The 20,835-nt window shown below is 34.1% G+C and overlaps 3 protein-coding genes across 7 annotated transcripts in view; all 3 read right to left on the bottom strand.

Moving 5' to 3' along the window:
- Nucleotides 1–1,106: 1,106 nt before the first annotated feature.
- LOC124424312 (apolipoprotein D-like) lies at nucleotides 1,107–5,641 on the bottom strand. Of its 3 annotated transcripts, none has more exons than XM_046963185.1 (5): nucleotides 5,385–5,641; nucleotides 2,834–2,946; nucleotides 2,512–2,642; nucleotides 2,228–2,407; nucleotides 1,107–2,123 (listed from the first exon to the last, which is right to left on the bottom strand). In XM_046963185.1, the coding sequence occupies exons 2-5, from the start codon at nucleotides 2,942–2,944 to the stop codon at nucleotides 1,979–1,981; spliced, it is 567 nt and encodes a 188-aa protein (XP_046819141.1). In that variant the 5' UTR covers nucleotides 2,945–2,946; nucleotides 5,385–5,641; the 3' UTR covers nucleotides 1,107–1,978. The 3 variants fall into 3 exon arrangements, with proteins under 3 accessions (XP_046819141.1, XP_046819139.1, XP_046819140.1); XM_046963183.1 differs by lacking the exon at nucleotides 5,385–5,641 and adding an exon at nucleotides 3,455–3,606; XM_046963184.1 differs by lacking the exon at nucleotides 5,385–5,641 and adding an exon at nucleotides 3,283–3,443.
- A 998-nt stretch (nucleotides 5,642–6,639) lies between these two features.
- LOC124424465 (apolipoprotein D-like) lies at nucleotides 6,640–13,095 on the bottom strand. Its single transcript, XM_046963551.1, has 4 exons — nucleotides 8,445–13,095; nucleotides 8,035–8,165; nucleotides 7,722–7,965; nucleotides 6,640–7,426 (listed from the first exon to the last, which is right to left on the bottom strand). Exons 1-4 carry the CDS (start codon nucleotides 8,613–8,615, stop codon nucleotides 7,010–7,012), a joined length of 963 nt encoding a protein of 320 aa, XP_046819507.1. The 5' UTR covers nucleotides 8,616–13,095; the 3' UTR covers nucleotides 6,640–7,009.
- A 648-nt stretch (nucleotides 13,096–13,743) lies between these two features.
- The window catches only part of LOC124424464 (transcription factor Ken), a 32,752-nt gene continuing 25,660 nt past the window's right edge, over nucleotides 13,744–20,835 (bottom strand). For 2 of the 3 annotated variants that reach the window (XM_046963548.1, XM_046963549.1), the window contains exons 3-7: nucleotides 16,315–16,605; nucleotides 16,059–16,231; nucleotides 15,747–15,974; nucleotides 15,318–15,609; nucleotides 13,744–15,203 (exon numbers count right to left, since the gene is read on the bottom strand). In XM_046963548.1, the coding sequence (XP_046819504.1) occupies nucleotides 14,742–15,203; nucleotides 15,318–15,609; nucleotides 15,747–15,974; nucleotides 16,059–16,231; nucleotides 16,315–16,602 (1,443 nt within the window). In that variant the 5' untranslated portion in view covers nucleotides 16,603–16,605 and the 3' untranslated portion in view covers nucleotides 13,744–14,741. The remainder of the gene's footprint in view (nucleotides 15,204–15,317; nucleotides 15,610–15,746; nucleotides 15,975–16,058; nucleotides 16,232–16,314; nucleotides 16,606–20,835) is intronic. The other variant, XM_046963550.1, reaches the window with a different exon arrangement.

Below are 20,835 nucleotides of genomic sequence, written 5' to 3'. Positions count from 1 at the left end.
AAACTTTATTATTATTTAAATATTAGTTCTTTGAACTCCATATATTTTTATATTGTTTATATAAATTTAAAATTACCGAAGGTATTAATTTTTAAGTTTGCACAACAGCTTTGATGTTTACTCGTCGGAATGTAAAAAAAAAAAAAAAAAAAAATACTAGATCGATAAATGTCGCAATCTGTCATATGTTCGTTTTTTTGTTGATATTAAATGCATCCAACGAACTATAGTTCAAAATTATTAGCATTGAAATATTAAGTTAAAACTATTTTCTATTTATTGCATTATTAGTATGGAATCATTCGATCGAAGATCATTAAAATTCCCAAGTAAATTACCATACCTTCTTGATGTGAGCATTTCTCAAAACATTTTGTTGTGTTTGGAATGGATCAGAAAATTTAATCATTATTTTACGCAATATGCAATAAATAAAATATCGTATTTATCGTATTTCTTGCATTTCTTGTATCACATCCTTTTTACTTTTACTTTTATTTTTGTTTTTCGTTTTTTTTTGTTTTTTTTTTTTTACAATACTTTGGAAATATTATAAAAATGAAAAAAAAAATATATATGTATCTTTATCTATTGTAAAGGAAGAAATGTTGACAGTCATTTTTCTCGAGGGAAAACATCATTTCGAATTTTTTCCCGGGTGAAAGCTTTGTGGGACAAACTAACTCTCTTCTTTCCACGAACGAACAATGCATCGTTGATGAAACGAACGATGGCTCGAATGAGCTCGGTTGTTTGCACGAGCGACACGCGACGATGATAAAAGTCAGCTTGCACGCGACCGCACCCTTCGACGTTTACTCTTCCGCCTTTGCTGCTTTATTTATTTAATTTAACGGCTATTGTCGCGCTTCCTTTCGCACGATTTATTTTATCATCGAGGTATCCATTTCTTTCGTTTTTAACGTGAGACCAACCAAATTATTTGCGTTTACTTTTTGTCAATTTTTTTCTTCCTTTCGATACAGTCTTTTTATTTATCGCCATATAAATCATTCCTTTGTCTAATTTATTTAGTTTAGTATACCGCGCTTACTTTATTATATTCTATTATCCCTCCCATCTTCCAAATAATCTAAATGAAAACATATATTCATTTATATTGTATTTTTGTGTTAATACATAACAGTTATGTTAAAAAGTTTATTAACAAAATTACACGTTTTTGAGTTTATCGATCGCTTGAAACACAACTCGCCTTCCTTCTTCTTCTTTTTAAATTTACATTCTGAGCTTATTTAAAAGTCAATAAATAAATACATTCTTTGGATACAATTTCAGTCCGTATAAAGTAAAAAAAAAAAAAAAAAACAGAAAAAATTTGTTTATATTTATATATAAAGTTTTTTAGATGAATGGAACATCGTGATCGATAAATCTATATAATCACAAAATAGGTAAAGTTATTAGAACAAATTTTGTATCCTTTAAATACACAATCCTAACTAATCGACTCTTGTAGGTGACTGGACCATTAAAATTTATTTTAATATCTAAAATCATTGAACTTTCCGTCCTTATCGACTGAAAATGATAAGTTGTGCTCCTGCTTTATCAACAAGACTAAGAGTAATTAAAAAACTTTTTATTTATAAATAATAAAGAAAAATATCAACCATTGTAAATTTCTATTTTTCAAATCGAACATGTTAAACAGGCAAATTGATTGTCCTTCAAACTGGACATCAACATCTAATTACATGTGAACAATGATAAATATCTACTTTATCGATCAAGTAGAAAATGGCCGACAAACGTAATCTCTGTTTTGACGATTGAGTTTTATATATAATAAATAATAATACATATATTTAAAACTAATATATAAGGGGTTGCATGGTCACAATTATTTGGCAAAAATTTCATCAACAATTTTTAACAAATATATATATATGTATATACATATAACAATTGAGAAATCCTTCGAATTAAATTTTTTGAAGGGACAATAACGAATTTTTTAATAATTTGCCGGACAATTCTTTTGATCCGTGCGCATAAAATAAGCTCTATTTATTCTATTCCTATTAAGAACTTGATAAGCTTTCTGCATAACATCGAGAGACGGTGAAGGTTCTCGTGCCAAGATCCAAACAATTTTAGCGCTGCAAAGGAACGAATGAAATATTTTTACGTATGTATAAGAAATTGATTCATGTTTTTTTTTCTTTTTTCGTTGTCAAAAGTTTACAAAAATAATAAAACTCACTGTAATATTCCGAAACTTTTGCAACTCCAAACGACGGTATAATTGTCATAATCAGTTTCTAAGACCCAATAAGGAGCATTCCCTCCAAAGGGAACGGATGGAAATGTGACGAGTAATTTCGATTCGTTCGATGCACCCTCGGATCTTGCAATTCCTTCGATTGATGATGCAACGCCGGTTCTATAACAAAAAAAAAAAAAAAACCGGGAAAATCGAGATGTATTCTATGTATATAAGTTCGTTGCGCAATATAGTGTAATGATCGTCAGATAAAGAGTACTCACATGTAAGAAATTTGTCGATTTACTACTTTGATCGTTTTGTTATTGTTGAGTGTGTAATTAGCTTGTACACATTTTCCACCAAATTCGAACACAGCAAAATATTTTTCTATCTCGTACCACACTCCCATGTACTGTAAGATAATACGTGAAAAATTATTATATGAAGGATTAAAAATAATAAAATATTTTTTCTACAATAACGTAAATAAAATTGTCGACAATTTTTCTAATCGTCTTTAACAGCGATAAAGTTAATCGATTGGAAATATTAAAGTTTCGTCGAATAATTATAGTTGGAATTATTGTCAAATGTAAAACTGACCTTTTCTATATCAAAGTTCGTCATATATTCAACGTCTGGACAATTGCCGAGGGCAGGTATTTGGGCTGACGCCAAACCCACCAAAAGAAGTATTATCGATAATGCTAACATAACTGTAACAGGAGAAGGGAGAACAAAATTTCAAAATTAATTAAAACGAGAAAACAAAAAGAGAATAAAACAAATTTTTAAGTTCGCCAAAATTTTGAATAAAACTTGTTTCTTGATTTTTTTCAAATAACAAAAACTTTTGTCACATAAAACAGTTCAAGCTCGGCGAGATCTCGAAGTTTTAAACTCTCTTTTAATCTTCGAATTTTCAACAATTAATTTTTCTTTTCAATATAGATTTAAACATTTTTCAAAACTTTACTTTTTACACTGTACGATTTTAAAAGGAAACATTCATTATCACTCGACAATATAAAAACACAACCGATTTTTCTTACCGATTGGATTATAACTTTTCAATAGTCATAACGATCGATCTGTTCGCGAACAAGTTCGAATTAAAACTAAAGATATGCCTTGATGGTGCCTCGCTTATTTTTGCATCAATGAACGATTAGAGAGAATAAATCTGCAAGATCACGTAATGGTGAGTGTTATAAAATTTTTTACCGATCAATTTTTTACCGATGCTGTTATAAAGGATATTTTCGATATAATGTTTCACGTATAAAAAAAATAGGCTATATTTATAAGACACGTAACGATAACGATGTTGGCAACAACAATGATTAAAACCGATGAACATCAGCACATTATATACTTATGTAGATATATATATATATCGTCATTAAAAAAAAGTAAATAGATAATAATAGGTAAATAAACGTGAATAGATAAATAGTCGTATGGCAAGAGTCATATTGATTATGAATATCTAACTGATATATCGATAATTATATATTCATATATTCATATGTAAAATAGTAGTTCATTTAAAACTGACTCACATCAATGACACTATGTGAATTTGGTTCTAATGGTTTTTAAAAAAACTTTATGTCAAATATTATTATGTAAACATTATTAGGTCGTACATCTGTTCGATAGAAACCTAATCAACGTATGGTATGATTATAGACCGACTTTATTAGAAACGTTCTCCGTTCGACATACATTTCTAATAATTAGAAGCAATCATCGCTTGAACTGACAGAGGAATTTACAAGTGTGTGCTTTCACGAATATTGTTCGTCAAGAATGTTGTAACATCAATTGATATGATGTTAAGAAACTTCTACGACGTAAACGTTATTACATACTTATTAACGACAATTAAAAATAATAACGTTGTGTGACGCAAGATGTTATACATTTTTTATCAGTTGACATACCATAACAGTTTATTTTAGATTATATACAACGTTATTATGAGAATGTCTTATAGTTAATATAATTTTAATAAACACATATATGTATGTATGTATGTATGTATGTATATATATATATGGCTATGCTCAAAGTGTCGATAAGTCTTATGAAAATGATTAAAACAAAAAAAGCGACGATTTTTCTTTCGGATTAGATTCGTCATAAAAATTAATTCGTCTCGTGTCAAAAAAAAAAAAAAAAAAAAAAAAAAAAAAAGTAAAATGAACAACTCGCATTTAATCGAATTATCTCGAAAGGATTGAAATCATCGCGTAATTTTTTATAAGTACGCTTTATTTATCATCCGTTAATGGCAAAATCTGAATTGCATAGATCATCGCAGTCATGAAAAATTTTTATCAGACAAACACAAGGCACACGGATAACGTTCGTAACAAACAAACAAATAATAGAAAATAAAATTATCTTCAGTGATGTAACAAACGAACGTTCAGGGAATTTGATAAAAAGATCTTCCAGTGACATTAAATTAATAAATCTTTTATATTTTTTTGAAACTATTCAATTAATTTTTTAAATACAAATAATAAATATAGGTATCATTATAAATCGAGCATCTAGTTAGATATAATAATAGTTTCAATTTTCATAAAAAAAATATATATATATATATATATATATATATATATATATATTTATGCTAATTCACCGATATATATGTATGTACATATGTAATCGTTTCGTGACGATGCGATATCCTTCCGTTCGACGCGTATATACGTAGCAATAAATATAGTTTGTTGATTGAAAGGAAAAAAAGATCGCACACACTCACATACACACACACACACACATATATATATATATATACACGTACATTCAATGTACAAAAAAGAATATTGTTTATCGTTAGTACATTATTCACATAATTATGTTATATCTATACGAAATGAGTAAGTCGTGGAATATTCGTCATATTAGAATAGCAAGAATTAATGAAATCGATTTTATTTCATACTACGTAAAAAGATATGCGAAAATTATTGTTTATATATTAATTTGTGAAAAGTGTTACATGAGAATGGATGTCGAAACGTGTTAGAGAAAGAGAGAGAGAGAGAGAAAGAGAGAAAGAGAAAGAGAAAGAGAAAGAGAGAGAGAGAGAGAGAGAGAGAGAGAGAGAGAGAGACAGAAAGAGAGACGAACTCACCTAGTAACCTTGACTTTAAGAGGTATCCAGAGAAAGAGAGAGAAAGAGAGTGGGAAAAGGAGAGGGAAGGGGGAAAGAGAGAGAGAGAGAGAGAGAGAGAGAGAGAAAGAAAGAGTAAGACAGTAGTGGAAAGAGATGGATGACACCGGTTGAATGACAATAAGATAGGGAACGTCGTTGACCCTGGCAGGGATTTTCGTTGTGCACACAAGAAAATGATACTTCCGATGCGATGAAGCGTCCCACAATGACTGGTCTTCCTGGTCTTCTTCTGCGTCGCAAGACGCAGTTGATGCGTACGAAAGAGTACTATCAGTTAGTGGGTCAGTAACGGTATATGTATATGTAAGTACGTTGTTCGAGGTTTCAAGAACGCTAGTCTCAAGACAAATATCTTCAATCCCATCGAATTTCTTTATAGAAAGAAATAATAATAATAAGAAGAAGAAGTAGAGAGAGAGAGAGAGAGAGAGAGAGAGAGAGAGAGAGAGAGAGAAATAGATTAAAAGATCATTAACCTTTCGGGTCATTGACCCAAGTACTCATTTCCTATGTTCACTGAGCTATGTCTCATTATGTAAGTTGACCTTCAAGCCTTACCTTCGCCTACTTACAATTATAATGTCTTTTGGAAAATTTCTTTTGGAAAGTTTCGATTAAATTTGTTTTATCCTATTAGAAACGATAGAAGTATATCGTATGTAATATGTATTTTTCTTAACAAAATATATATATTTATATATAACTGATATGAATGATTGGATTGGATACATTGAATTTTATGTTAATAGAAGGTGAGTTCCTAAAGAAAGCTTTCTAATTTCTCAAATGTTACAATTTATGTTGATCATATTAATTATGAAGAGCTCAAATGTATTTTGTGTTTTAAGTACAAGACTATTTAAATATTTTTTAAAAGGACATGCTTTCATATATAGAATATTTTTCGATTAATTTTTTTTTTCATAAAATTGTATCGTTATTACACGAATATTATATGTTCTCGCGTTAAATCTAATTGTTAAATAATAAGAATTTAAAAAACTTTTGATAATCTATTCGAATAATTTTATATAATTGTCGAAATTTTATCGGATTAGAAAAGAAATAAGATTTATCAATGAGAATCTTCCTATAAATATTAAAAAAAATTTTCTATATATTTCTAATAATCAGACGTTTAATTAATAAGAAAAATTGTTATTTGTATTAAGGATTGCAGAGAAAAAAAAAATAAATATAGACCATCTCTATATAGTGGATTTTTGAGAAAACGTATTTTATGTAACAATTTATTCGACTTGGGTCTTTTTTCTCTTTCTTTTCTTTTTTTTTTCGTTACATTTGTAAATGCCACTTAAGCTTTAATCTTCTAACTTTCGATTCCTTATCGATACTTATATAATAGATAACGAACGATTTTGATGAACTAGACGAGATTGACATCTTTTCTTTTTTCCCTTTCCTTTTTTTTTCTTTTCCTTCTTTTTCAAATAGAATAATCGCTAATCGAGACAGATTAAAAAAGTTCCAAATTGATCGCGTATAGTAAAGCATAATTCGTAACTCTCTCTCGTCTTCATTTTCCTTCTCTTATACGAGATTAAGAAGATCGATGGAACTCTTTACGAACTCGTTTTCTTCGATTCATTCGTGATTTCCGTAATTTCCTCTTTCTTCTTTAATTTCTCGTCGACTTTTTTTAAATTCGTTTTCTTTTCCAAATTTTCTTCCTTCGTTGACTTTTCCGATAGTTTATCTTCATTGACTAAATCCGCAACCTTAAGAATTCTTTCCGGTACGGTTTCTATCTTTTGTGATATCTTTTCCTTTTCGATCGATTCTTCTTTGATTGGTACTTCTGATTCTGACAATTGACCAAACACATTTCGCACGTGCTCTTTCTTTATTTCCTGTGCCTCAGCTACTGCTTCAGTACTAGTCTCAATAGCCGTAGTAGGTGCAAGATAAGCGCAATCCTCTTGATTCGTTTTCACGAAGAACGCTTTGGAAATCTTGTATTTGTCTAAAACGCCATAAGCCTAAAACATATGTTTGTGCTTTTATTTATTTTATTTATTTCTATATTTTTATATACACGAACTTGGTTAAAATAAGCGTCAAATTTTTAATAATAATTATATCGAAGAATTTTTATATAGTACGTTAAGTATATTCGATGATTTGAAATACGTGAAATTGATAAGAACTTTACATATTCAAGGCTCGTATGTATCATTTCGAAATTAATAACTTATAAAAAAGAAAAATGTGTGTATGTGTATATATATATATATATATATATATATATATATATATATATATATAAAATCATACCTTTTGAAGTATCGATCCAGGTGCGATTCTCTCTCTGGTCATGACCCAAGCATTTTGGGCGTGGATCGGACCAATACCAGAACAGCTCCACAGCACGGCATAGTTATCATAATCAGTTTCTAACACTGAATAATGTGTCTCTGGAGTTAGAGGTACTGCCGTATATTTCACGTATAATTTTCCTTCCTCCGCTTTCGAAGCTGCCTTTTTAATTTCACCTTCCAATATTCTCTTGATTCCTGTACTGTATAATTAAATAATAATTATATTTATTTTATCTCGGAATGTTGAATTGTCGATGAAATCCACTTACATTCTGTTCGTAACTTCATTGCTCACACGTAACTTGCCATCAGGACTTCTCGTATAATTCGACATGACGCAACGTGAAACCACTTCGGCTAATTGGAAATATCTTTCCGCTTCATACCAGACTCCCAAAAACTGTTAAGATACGATATGCTCGTTAAGACTATCTTAGAATATTTATTTATTTTCTTTTTGTTTTTTTTTGTTTTTGTTTTTTCTTTTTTTTTTTCTTTAAGATTTTGTATTCAAAGAACAGGTAGATATAAATAGTGTTTAGAAAGGGATTTCTATTTTTAAAAATATACTTTCTTTAAATCTTAATTCTTTAAAAACTCCATTGATACAGTATCGACGTATATGTAACTCTTAAAAAAAACCAAACCCGGTCTTCCAAATAAAGATTATTCAACTTACCCTGTTCATGTCGAAGTTAGCCATTGGTACGTATTCTGGACACCAACCCAGACTTGGTATCTGGGCACTGGTCAATGCCAGAATTGTCGCGAGAGTCAAAACCACCTTGCCGTACATGTTGTTCTTGGTATCTGCCTTGAAATCCGTACGATGCTTCTTCTTTATATACATTAAGGAGGTAGAATGCAGGAGCGTTGACCGGGCGTCTATATCCCCTCTTTACCCTTACCAACGTATTGACGTTCTTACGGTACTCTTCGAGAACTCCGAGAAACTCTGGCCAGTCAACGAGACGAGAAAACCGAAGAGACGCGAGAATCGGTTATTGGTCAATGACGTCGGTACGGATCTCCTGCCAATAAATATCAGCTAACTCGATGTCTGCACTTCCAACGAAAAACAAGAAACGCAAGCTCCATTATGCAATTCCTTCGACAACGGTACTTTCCTTGCTCACGCTCGGCACAACGATTCGATTTCATGAATTTCTATCTTCCAACGGTTCCAAGCCAATGTCCGTTTGATCGAGAGCAGAATCCCGAACCTCATGCACGATGCGTGGACTGTACAGGCCATTGGCCGGGTTTATCGATAAGGAAGACTGGTTCCAAAGACGTGTCGGACATATTTAAGAAGATAGCTGATCGGACGGATTGATTAAGGAAAGTGATTTATTAAAATTCCATTCTGACTTGATTGACCAATTGATTCGTTATAAACATCTTGGTTAAATAAGATGAACATAAATAAGATGAACCGATAAGAGAAACATGAGCGAAATATTATATGAATAAATGATCCAATATAAGAATTATTTATTATACCAATTTCTATAGTAATTTTAGATTTTTCTACATTAAATATCGTTGATCTTATCATTACGATTAGTAAGTACCAATTAAATAATATTACGACTAATCGTTGAATTTAATCGTTTAATAAATTCATCATATTTAATAATTAATCGAGTCACGCTCTTGTAAATTTGTATTTCCTTTAATTCGATCAATTTTCTTTATTCTTTTTTCTTCCTTTTTTTTTTCTTTGCTCAAGGATCAAAAGAAAAAAAAAAATATCAAAACGTTTTGTCTGATGATTTCAACCAATAACAGGTTCAGGTGTGTTGATACTACCAAGGGTCATTTAAATGATCGTCGAGCGGAGAAAGCGTGCCTATATTGAATCGGATGTATCGTATTAACGCGCAAGCCCGAAGGTATGACACTGGCACGCGATGCAGAATGCAGTATTATAGCGCGAAGCGTGCTTCAAGGAGGCGTTATTCTTCCTGTAACCATTCACGAAGCCGGTTTGAACAACCTCGACCTTACATGCTCGTTGGATATTTACGTTCGCGAAGGAAACTGGTAGGTAGGTGGCAGGAGCGTGACCGATCTTGAGAGGAACTTACAAAACGAGAAAACCTGCGTCTTATTTATCGTCCCGTAATTATGCAATCGACACGGCTACCAACGGAATGCTTCGGGACGCATTTACGTAGGTTGCCCAGCTGGAACGTAGCCCAACCGATAACGGGTTTCGTGTATGTTTTCTTTTTCTTCAAAAGTCAAGACTCTTTGAACCGTTAGTTTAACACTGTCTGTCCCTCAGCTCACTCCCTTTCCTCCGCTTATCTTTCACTACGTTTGGAATTTTTATTCTGGAAGCGTCGTTTTGCATAGATAAAAAAAAAAAAAAAAAGAAACAACAAATTTCCATAAAATTTGATATGGGGATGTATATATCAGGGATATCGGATTATATAAGGATCATCAAGAAAATACAATACTCAAGAAGAACAAAGAACGTATTCTTTTCGCTCGCTTCTGTTTTATCTTTTCATTTTTACATATTTTTTCCCCTTTCGGAATTAATTTATATCTCATCGTAAAAGACTATGAACACTAAGAAAGCACGCAGAGGACGCTCGCCGCTCGGAAAATGCTTAACAGCTATGAAACTTCGCCCAGATTTACCCGTGAGAGACGTCAAAGGTACTGAATCTTTTCTCTTTTTTCCTTTCTTCTTTCTTTTTTTTTTTTTTTTTTGATCCTTCCAGGACGGATTTGGTCGATAAAATAACAATAACAATAACAAGATCTTTTAGAACATACATAATACTTCTCCGAATTCGCGATAAAGAAAATATCGAGATTATTGTTTACTTTGAATATGTTTATGTTTAAAAATGATATTCAATCATCGAAGGAGAGAGACTACTTTGAAAGGAGATATTATATAATAATAACAATACATTCGTTGCCTCTTAAGGGATATCTGAGCACCCAGCTTCGTGGGTATACGTGTATAATACATACACAAAATAAGCATAATTAATTATACGTTAAAATAATCTTTATTGCGTAACCCTAGTCCGTCTACGGCTCGAAAATCTGGGAAATATTTAAGGATGGGTAGGTTCGTGGGATAGAGAGGGAGAGGTTGACATAGGCTAGCTGCTTATATTATTCAAGGCGACTCTAGGGATACGAATCTCTCTCTCTCTCTCTCTCTCTCTCTCTCTCTCTCTCGCTCGTTCGCTCGCTCTTTTCCTTTTTATAATACATTTTCCATTTCAAATGATACGCTTCGTGTCCCGAGTAGTCGCACACTACAGAATAATTATATTTTTATTCTTATTATCATTTAGTATCACATTGCGTTCATTCGCTTTTTGTGCTGGCCATTCACGTATTCTGGCTGATTCAATGGGAGCTCATGCACCACCCCTCTAATCTTCATCTAATATTTCGTATCTCTATCGTCCCGTTCCACTCCTCGTTTCATCGATTATTCTACGAACATAATACGATGGACGAGAAAGCGACGATGAGAAAACGATACAGGCCAAATTTTCTTTCATTTTCTTTCTACACCTCGAGTGATCTCGGTTAGCAGGACAAAGAGAAACTAGGATTACGGACTAGTGTGTTCCCAACGTCTCCTTTTTTTCTTTTTTCTATCCTTTTCGTTATTTGCGCGCGCGTGTACGTGTGTATCTACTTCTGTCTGTGTCTGTGGCTCCGTTTATTTGTATTTTTCTTTTCCCTTTTTTTTTTTCTCTCTCTCAACTCAATTTAACATCCATCGTGGATATTTTATTAAGGTTATCACGTAAATCATCGAAATCTTATTTTAAATTTAACTCGTTCCTAGAGATCATTATATTGATAAATTATTCGTGTCCGATGTACCTTTTCTTTTCTCTTTTTTTTCCTTTTCTTTTCTTTTCTTTTTTTCTTTTTTTTTTTTTTTTTCGTTTACTTTTTTCTTCCCATAAAATTTCTTGACTCTAACGTTGTTCGGTGTCGTCGTTTTCGTCGTAGATATATTGATAATTTTGTATATGGTTTACAATTCTATCTTTGGCGTTTATATATAAAGTTGTCCTTAAAATTTTGCATTTCCGGCGACGAAGACGATCGAAGAGTTTGCTTCCATATATACATATATACATATATATATATACATATATATATATATATATATATATATATATACACTGATTTCTTGTTTCTTTTGTCGTTTGTTTAAAAAAAGGAAGTCCTTCGTTGCTCTTCGTCAGGCGAGAAAGATAGAAAAAGAGGAAGAGAGAGAAAGAGACATAGAAAAAAAGAGAAAGAGCAAGTAGGTACATAATTGCTTTCATTATTACCGATGATCACCGAGGTGGTTGTTGGGCTAGGTCCAAAGAGCCAAAGAGAGGTCAGAGGCCCTTTTTTTCAAGGTACCTTAGATTATGGAAATAGATTTATTTAGAGGGGGGGGGGGGGGGGGGGGAAAAGAACATTATGACGTCCTGCGCCAACGAAGAACAAAAAAGAGAAGAAGAAGAGGAAGTAAATGAAGAAAAGGGACAGAAGAAGAAGAAGAGGAAGAGGAAGACGAAGAAAAAGGTTTAAGAAAACTAATAAAGACGAAAAAAAGAAGCTACTACTTACAACGACAAGAACTAGAGACGTAATAACGAAAAGTTATTGATTTAATCCGTGTGATAATTAGAATCTTCTCTAATGGTGAATTAAGAATTCATCATTATCATCATCATCATTATCATCATAATCAGCATCATTATTATTATCATCATTATCATCATCATTATCATCATCATCATCATCATCATCATCATCATTATCGTCATAATTGTCGCGATCATAATCATAATTATTATGATCATCGCTATATCAACTCATTCCATTTTAATATATTCTCATTCTATAAGCGAGCTCACATAATTCGTCTTGATTGAATTTTTCTTTTTTTTTTTTTTTTTTTTTTTTACGCGTAACTTGTCTTAAGCCTATGAACACATGAAATCACTGCCCGATCGACCGATTTGGACCCATCTGACGCAAGGCACTCCAATCGCTTGAGATATAACGACGATCGTTACTCGAGATAACAGAGAGGAAGAGACTGGAGAATTCGATAGGAGAAAAATTCTGAAAGGTACTTCGAAAATGATGGATATACAGAATGGAGGAAAAAGGACGTTCTGATATTGGAAGACGTAAATAAAGTGTACTCTTCTTATTTTCTTTCATTCTCTCTTTATGTTTCCTTCTTCTTTCTTCTTTCGTTCCCTTCGTTTCTCTTTGCGTTCTCGTTATCATTTTCATATTTGTTTTTGTTTTTCTTCTTGCTTAACATATACTTTTGCATTTCTATTTTCTCTTATCCATCTCTCTTATCCTCTCTATTTATTTATATATAATGTATATATATATATATTTTTTTTTCTTTTTTTTTTTTTTTTTTTTTTCTCTTTGTAATCTATTCCAGCGATCGTCGGAAATCTCATGATGCGACGCTCGAACATTTTCCGGTTCGGTTTCACTACGAGCTAGTTTGTTCTGAGGCGATTGCCGGGCAGGATATACCTAATATCTACCTAAGACAGAAATCGGTGGAAAGTCGGTTGGTCCCTTTACAAAATGTAAAATAAATAATGATAGTCCGTTAACGTACGGCCTCTTTCTTCCTATTTAACATTATGTACAAAAAAAGAAGAAAAAAAAAAAAAAGCAACACGTGAGAGGAGAGATTTTTGCGTTGCAATCGTTTCTGAGCGCCGAGCCTTAAATGAGAGATAGACGACGTCTCTCTTATTGACTATCGCACGCTTTAAACCGATTTATTAATATATTTCTTTCCCTTTTGTTTATTATTATCATAATTATCATTATTGTTATCATTATTTTTACTATTGCTATTATTATTTTTAATATTATTATTCTTATTATTATTCTTATTCTTATCCTTATTCTTATTCTTATTCTTATCTTTATTATTATCGTTATTATCATTATTGGTTTTTTTTTGTCCTCCCTTAAATTCAAGATCTTTATCGATCGAAAACGCGCCGTCGAAATTTTTCTTTTCTTTTTTTTTTTTTTTTTTTTACGTATGTACGTGCTACGAGATCGCATCTTTCCGATAGCTGCTTTCTCCGATCCTTTCTGCGAATTTCTTATTATTTAGCTTTCTTCTTTTCATTTTTCTAATCGGCAATTTACGCTTAGAACTCGCGAGCCGATATATTTCGAAAAACGAAATTACCAATTAACCCCTATCGATAAGACACAGTATCAATGGTTATCACTTCTTCGTCCTTGAATCTTCTCAATACGAAGAAATATCCACGAAAACGAAGACCCTGTTATCATTATTCTATTTTATTTTATTTTATTTTATTTTTCTTCTTCTTTTTCTTTTTTCTTTACTTTTCTTTTTCTCTCTCTTTTTTTTTCTTTTCTTTTCTTTTCTTTTATTCGTCACAAAAAGGCTCTTCCAGTGCTTCGTGCCGTGTCTTCGCGAGAATCGGCCTATAAAAGTGTCGAAAAAATATTTAATTTATTATCGCGAAGGAACGTTTGATTCGCGAAGGGACGGCACACTTGGTTGATTAATCGCGTCTACTTAACATTCAATTAGATATCAGAGATCACAACTTGACATGCTGAGAGATACTAACGAGTTATTGGTAATCACGCGTTAATCGAAGATTCGATCGAATCTAAAAGAATCCAGATCAAAGAGATCCCTCTTTTCTTCCCTCAATATCAAAGTAAAAAATTGTAATCGTCTAATGAAAAAAAGACTTACTTATACATTACTTCGATATCCTTGACGATACATCGATGATGTATCACGATATTTGATCTGGATAAAATGAGGAAATGAAAGCGACGTTCGACTCAATTAAAATCGAGAAATAATATCAACGAAAGAAACGGAGTTCGATCGGTATATCCGAGATCGTTCACTTTCTTAGCACCGGATAGCCTTTTATTGTCGCTAATCGTGTAGATTTTTACTAAGCAGTAAATTATTATGCGGTCCTGACAGATGCCTTATGAGTTCTTGCAAACTGTCGAAATTGAGGGAACAGAAGCAACATGTAAACGTATTGTCCGGTGCAGCTATAACACCTCTGTGAACGGAACAGAGATGTTTTAGCAGATGAGCTTTCTGTTTGAACATGGCGACACAGAGTCGACAGGCAAACGGTTTCTCGCCGGTGTGTACTCGAAGATGAGTCTTTAGGTTCCAGGACATGCCGAATTGTTTGCCACAATAGGTACATCGGTATTCTCGGACAGGTGTCGACTTTGGTGGATCCTCCGTTGGAGGTGGCGGAGGTGCTCGAGCTGGTGGTAAAGTCCAAGCACCCCAAGGTGGTTCTAAACCTGCGGCCGATGCTGGATCGGCGCTTGGTGGTCGATGCGATGCTCCTGGTGGCGTTATTGATCGGTCCTGCTAAAAAGAAAAATTTCGAAATAATATAATATTTTCTTTTTGTTTTTCATTTACTCGATAGTATTAAAGAGAAATCATTAAAAATCAATTGAAATGACAATGTAAGAAGCTCACTAGATATGGTGGCGCGGATAGACTCAATGGATGCGGCGCTTGTAACCTCCTAGGTGTCTCGAAGCTCGGATTAAACGGTACGAAAGCTGGATTCTGTGCTGGTGCGTTGTGAAAGCCTGGCCTACGTTTTCGATGAGGTGTCACGACGTATGCCTCAGCCGGTGGGATCGGTAATTCTTCGGGTTTTCGTTTGCCATGCTCCAAGCCTAACGCCAATCGCGCCGCCATTTGTCTTGTCCTCTCTTCGGCTTCGTCCAAGGACTCTCGCCTCTCGAGTAATTGCTTTTCTGATCTGAACGTATCGTTAAAAAATTTTCTATTAGTCTTCTTTACGATTTCATCTTCGTATTTTTCTTTCTATTTTTTTCTTTTTTTTTTTTTTTTGTTCTCTTTTAGCATATCTCTTACACAAAGGACAAGTAAATTTACCTATGTACTATATCGTGAGAACTTTCACTCATCGTGGACGTTCCGGAATTTAAACTGAGGTTCACAGGATCCGAACTATCCCTCCTTCTTGGCGGTTCTATGCTAGCTTCTCTTGTTTCCGCGAGCAAACCTTCACCTTCGACACCTTCCACGTCTACTTCTGGTTCCTCTTCGCAATCCTCGGTTTTAATGAGTACCGAACAACAATCAGCAGGATTACTCGTTTGTCTGTAACGTAGAAACGTTTTGATAATTTCCTGAAAGAATTTCTATCATGATCGTTATCCATAAATGTCATTAAAGTTAACTTACCTGCTGTCATATTTGGATTCGTAACTAGAACTTTCTTGATCCTCGGAGGGTTGAGGAGTAGGTATCCTTTCAGGATCAGAATTACTAGAGGTCTGTGCTAGGTTAGGCTCGAAAAGTTCCGAGTTGATTTGAAGTAGTTCGAAGAGTTCTCTCAATGGTATAAGCTCTGTCGACTATAATGTATTATACGTTTTTGTTAAATAAAATTGTTCAGATAGAAAAATGATTTAAGAAAAAAGAGAAAACATTTTTTTACGGGTATAAGAGCCTCTCCGTTGTAGATAAACTCGAGAAGATGATTGAGCTGGGCCTTTCTGACTCCAGAGAAATGGACCACGTGGTCCAGGGCGGGATTTCGTAAAAGATTAGCCAAAAGGGGACTAGCTGCTGCCAAAACGACACGATGGGCCCTGACGACGGAACCATCGTCGCATGCCAGTGTCACATCTACATGACGGTCTCCATTATACCAGGCCCCGACCTCTGCGGCCAAGGTCGCTGGGTGCTTTCCATAATGGAGCGTTAGGAGACCGTCAGTATACATCGTCTGTAAAAAAAAAGAAATAAAATCTTGTACTATCGGTATATTATCATTGGTTAATTATAATTGGAAATTACTGGATAGTTTTTATTAATCGTACGATAACTTGGTGCAACATTTGCTAAAGATTATGAGAAACATTACAGTTAGATGGTCATATGTACATAAATAGATGGCAATAAAAATTTGCCTGGTATTCATGATAGCGCAATTAACGCGACACAGACTAACCAAATGATTAATGAATTTGCCGTTTATCTTTGGAAATCCCGCTCCCGGTAAATTTCTTCCTTGTATTGAAAAATCTAACGAAGTAAAGTTATCGTCACTTTTTTTTTTTATTTTCTATTCTCATCGATCGAAAATAAACGATAATTGCATTTAATCAATAATATTTTCTTATTATATGCGTATACGACAATCGATCTGATCGATCGAAGATCGTATGCAAATATGTATTCCATATAAAGATCATTTAGAAGGAAAATAAGAAACATGGATGCAAATTTTGCTCGTCATTGACGATCATTTCGCAAAGGAAATATTTGCATTTTCGATATTTGCAATTTGTGATTCTTGAGAAAAAAAAAATCAAATGTCATCCTTACGAAGAAAGTTGATTTACACACAAGCCATAGTATCTCTCTCCCTTCCCTCCCTCCCTCCATTCCATCCCTCTCTCTCTCTCTCTCTTTCTCTTTTCTCCTCTTCTCTTGAATCCAAAACGGTAGACTTCTACCATGCAAGGACATTAGTTGCAGCCTCGTCTATGATGATTCAAGATGACCGAGAGAAAAAAGGAAAGAAAAGAGGATTCGAGATAAGAAAGACACAGTACGACACGGCGACATTGCATAGCCGTTCGCATACATAATGTCTCGACAGGCCGTTACTAAGAAAATCGCTGAATAAGGAAATCATTCCTCGCTCGGTGCTGCTGTTTGACTCGTTGCCTGGTTGCTAGTGCTTGCTCCGTTGTAGGCTAGCGCAGCCCGAAGTTCAGGGTCAATCGCTGCCCGACCGGCTGGATTACGAACGTGCGCAAGCGCGCGCGCGCGCGCGCGTGCTCCGGGGAATGATAGAATAAGAAAGGAAGAGAGCAATAGAGAAAGAGAGAAAGAGAGAGAGAGAGTCTTTACGTTTACATTCTTCTTTCTTATTCTATTTGGGCCTTGAAGACTCGCCGGGCGGGGTCTCGTGCCGTATTACTCGCTGGTAGGGATTACGGAGACCGGTGATTATATTAGAGTGGGGAGGGCCAGATAGAGATGAAGTTGCGGAGTGGGAAAAAGTGGAAGAGTCAATCTAGTAGCTCGCCACTTTTACCGGCCAAGGTGCTTATCTGCAGGTGCTGCTACCCTGCGGTGCCATTTCGTTCGATCGATACAACCCGTACTTTCTATCTCTATCAGTTTTTCTCTCTCTTTCTCTCTCACTATTTCAATCTTTTCACTCTCTATGTCTGACTCTAATGTTATTTAATCGTGCTACATTGGTTCACCACTGTGTCGGTAACGACCGATCGAGAGAAGGCCTTTTACCCTGGTAGAATCTCTACCTTGACGATCAATGGCAAGTGTTCATTGTGCGGGAGATATGAAAGATATCTTTTTCTTTTCTTTTTCTTCCTCTGATTATATAATTCTCTTTATTTTTGATTGATTGATTTATTTTTTTCTTTCATTTTGCCCGTGTAAATTGAAGTGTTAGTTATTGTTTTTCATGAGAACATAAATTCAATTATATCTTATGATTGTCTTGTTCGAAATTAACATTATTTATTATTATTCATTTATTCTTTTCTTTTTTTTTTTTTTTTTTTTTTTCTTTAAGTTTTACGTCTAAGTAACAAAGACTAATTATTTATGAGGATAATGAAATTTTTTAAAACATTTATATTGCGTTAGGCACGTTGAAAGGAGACACGAAGACCGGTTCGACGAACGACGAAAGCGAAAATGTACGACAATGAAGAGGTTCGCGAGGTCAGAGAAGAGGAGATAAGCAAAGAGGAGAAAGTAGTCGGCATGAATTCGTGAATCCCGTCGACTCGAATTTACTGTTGCTGTTTATGGCTACGAGAACTTATCACATTTTTGTCGTTTATCGTTTGCGTTTACTTTCCTTTTTATTCGAATGATATCCATAACTAACGCGTCTAAAGATTAATGAAAAAGAGAGAAAGAGAGAGGAAGAAGGACAACAGTATAGTCTCATCAATGAAATTTATTATTAATGGAGAACAAAGATCACGCGTTGTAATATTTTAATATTCTTTCATTGCTTTGTTTTTAATTCAAGAAATAATTTTGTTTACGTTATACGAAATTATACACACACACATATATATATATATATATATATATATGTTACGATTTAGAAATAAATAGAACTGAGTAGGTATATAAGTATATAAAAATAAAATAAGAAAAATTGAATTTGATCGAATAAAAAACAATAAAATAAACAAATTGAAATAAAACTTTTAAATTGGTAGAAAAATGAGGTCGCTGAAAACGCAATGTAAACATTACAAAGTCCATTCAAATGATTGATCAGAGTTCGCTATGTTGATTGTTAAAGGAGAGAAAGAGAAAGAAGATCGTACGTACGTACGGTACGTATACTAACCCGTGAACATTTATGTGCGCAATGTGATGCGTACCGTGTATAGGCGAGCATTATAATCTCCTATTCGGATGGCGGACGTTACGATCTACCATTGAATCGAACAATAGCGAAACTGGGTTACGCAAATGTCGAGGCTGAAAATTAAAGTGCGAGACATACAAGGGCGGGAAGGTTTTGGCGAGGGAAACAGGAGGGGAGGGAGAGCGTCCGGAGATGCAACATACGTTGTTATAAAGTGAAAAGAATAAAAAGAAAGAAAGAAAAAAAAAAAAAAGAGGAAAAAAAAACAAAAAAGAAAGAAGGATATTTCAAAGTTCCGATCGCATCGTCGCTGAAAATCCAATTGTATATCCTTCCTCTACTACTCCTCCCCTATTTCCTCTTTCACATTCTCTCGTCGATTTCTTCGAAATGAGAAAAAAAAAAACGCCGACTACATCGTTCGCCGTTACATCATCGCATTTTATCCCTAATCGATACGATATATTTCAATTGATCTAATTATATTTAAGTAATTCGATTTTAATTTACAAGTAATAAGTAAACCTTCTATTATATTTTTTTGTTATGATATTTTCTAAAGTAACACTTTAAATATTTATTTCGACTGAATGAAGATTAAAATAGGACAATATAGAAAGTAGATGTTATTGTTCAAAGTATAAGGATTTATCTTCTGTATTAAAGGGACGTTAACTGGGGAGACGTGTAATCAAATAAAAAAAATGTATCATCGAATTAAATGATATTATACAGAGGAATGGAATAAAAAACGATAGATGAATTTTCAACAATATTTCTCGATTGGATCGTTCTCGATCGGGTGCTAGTTTCGACAGCAATGATCCAATTTTTGTTTACAAACGACTGTCGAAAATGACAGGAGTAGGGTTTGCGAGTACGTCGTGAAAGAGAGCACAAATCGTGACGGTACTGATTAAGGCGAGGCGGTTCGAGTACGCGCACGAGCGCGAACCAGCCACGGATTGAGCAACGATTGAGAGACTGAGGGAAAGAGAGAGGCCCAGAAAAAGAGAGAGAGAGAGAGAGAGAGAGAGAGAGAGAGAGAGAGAGAGAGATAGAACTCGTTACCAGGGCTGGTAATGGGGCCCGGCCATTTCCGCTCCATTTTTTGTGGGCCCAATTACGTTTTGCCAGTCCGAATAGGCGCGCGTTTCGCGGTCTCTCTTCATCGAGCAAGATCGCTCCTACTTCCTTCTCCTCTCTTCCTTCTCCTCCTCCTCCTCTTTCTCCTTCTCCTTCATCGCTAAAAGAACGTCGTACGAATGCGTTTCGTGATTCGATCCGTGCTTTACCGCAAGCAAAAGGTTCCTCTGACCGAAGAAGAAAAAATTGATCCTTCGACCGCGAAAGAAGATGGATCAGCTCGTTTCGTCACAGTCTATCGACGATGAAAGCGTCATTTATCATGGTCCATCCAAAGCTATTGGTTTCAAATGATTTTTGAAACGGGCTTGTCCGTCTTCGAAAATCGATAAAGAAAAATTTCACGTGGCACGTTTGGTTGATCATGAAAGCCCATTTTCGCGGCGACACCTATCTTATACTGAGATCATAAAAAAAAAAAAAAGAAAAAAAAATGCC

This window comes from Vespa crabro, chromosome 5, assembly GCF_910589235.1.
Source record: "Vespa crabro chromosome 5, iyVesCrab1.2, whole genome shotgun sequence".
Classification (NCBI taxonomy): domain Eukaryota; kingdom Metazoa; phylum Arthropoda; class Insecta; order Hymenoptera; family Vespidae; genus Vespa; species Vespa crabro.
This window is presented reverse-complemented; position numbering and strand designations above follow the sequence as displayed.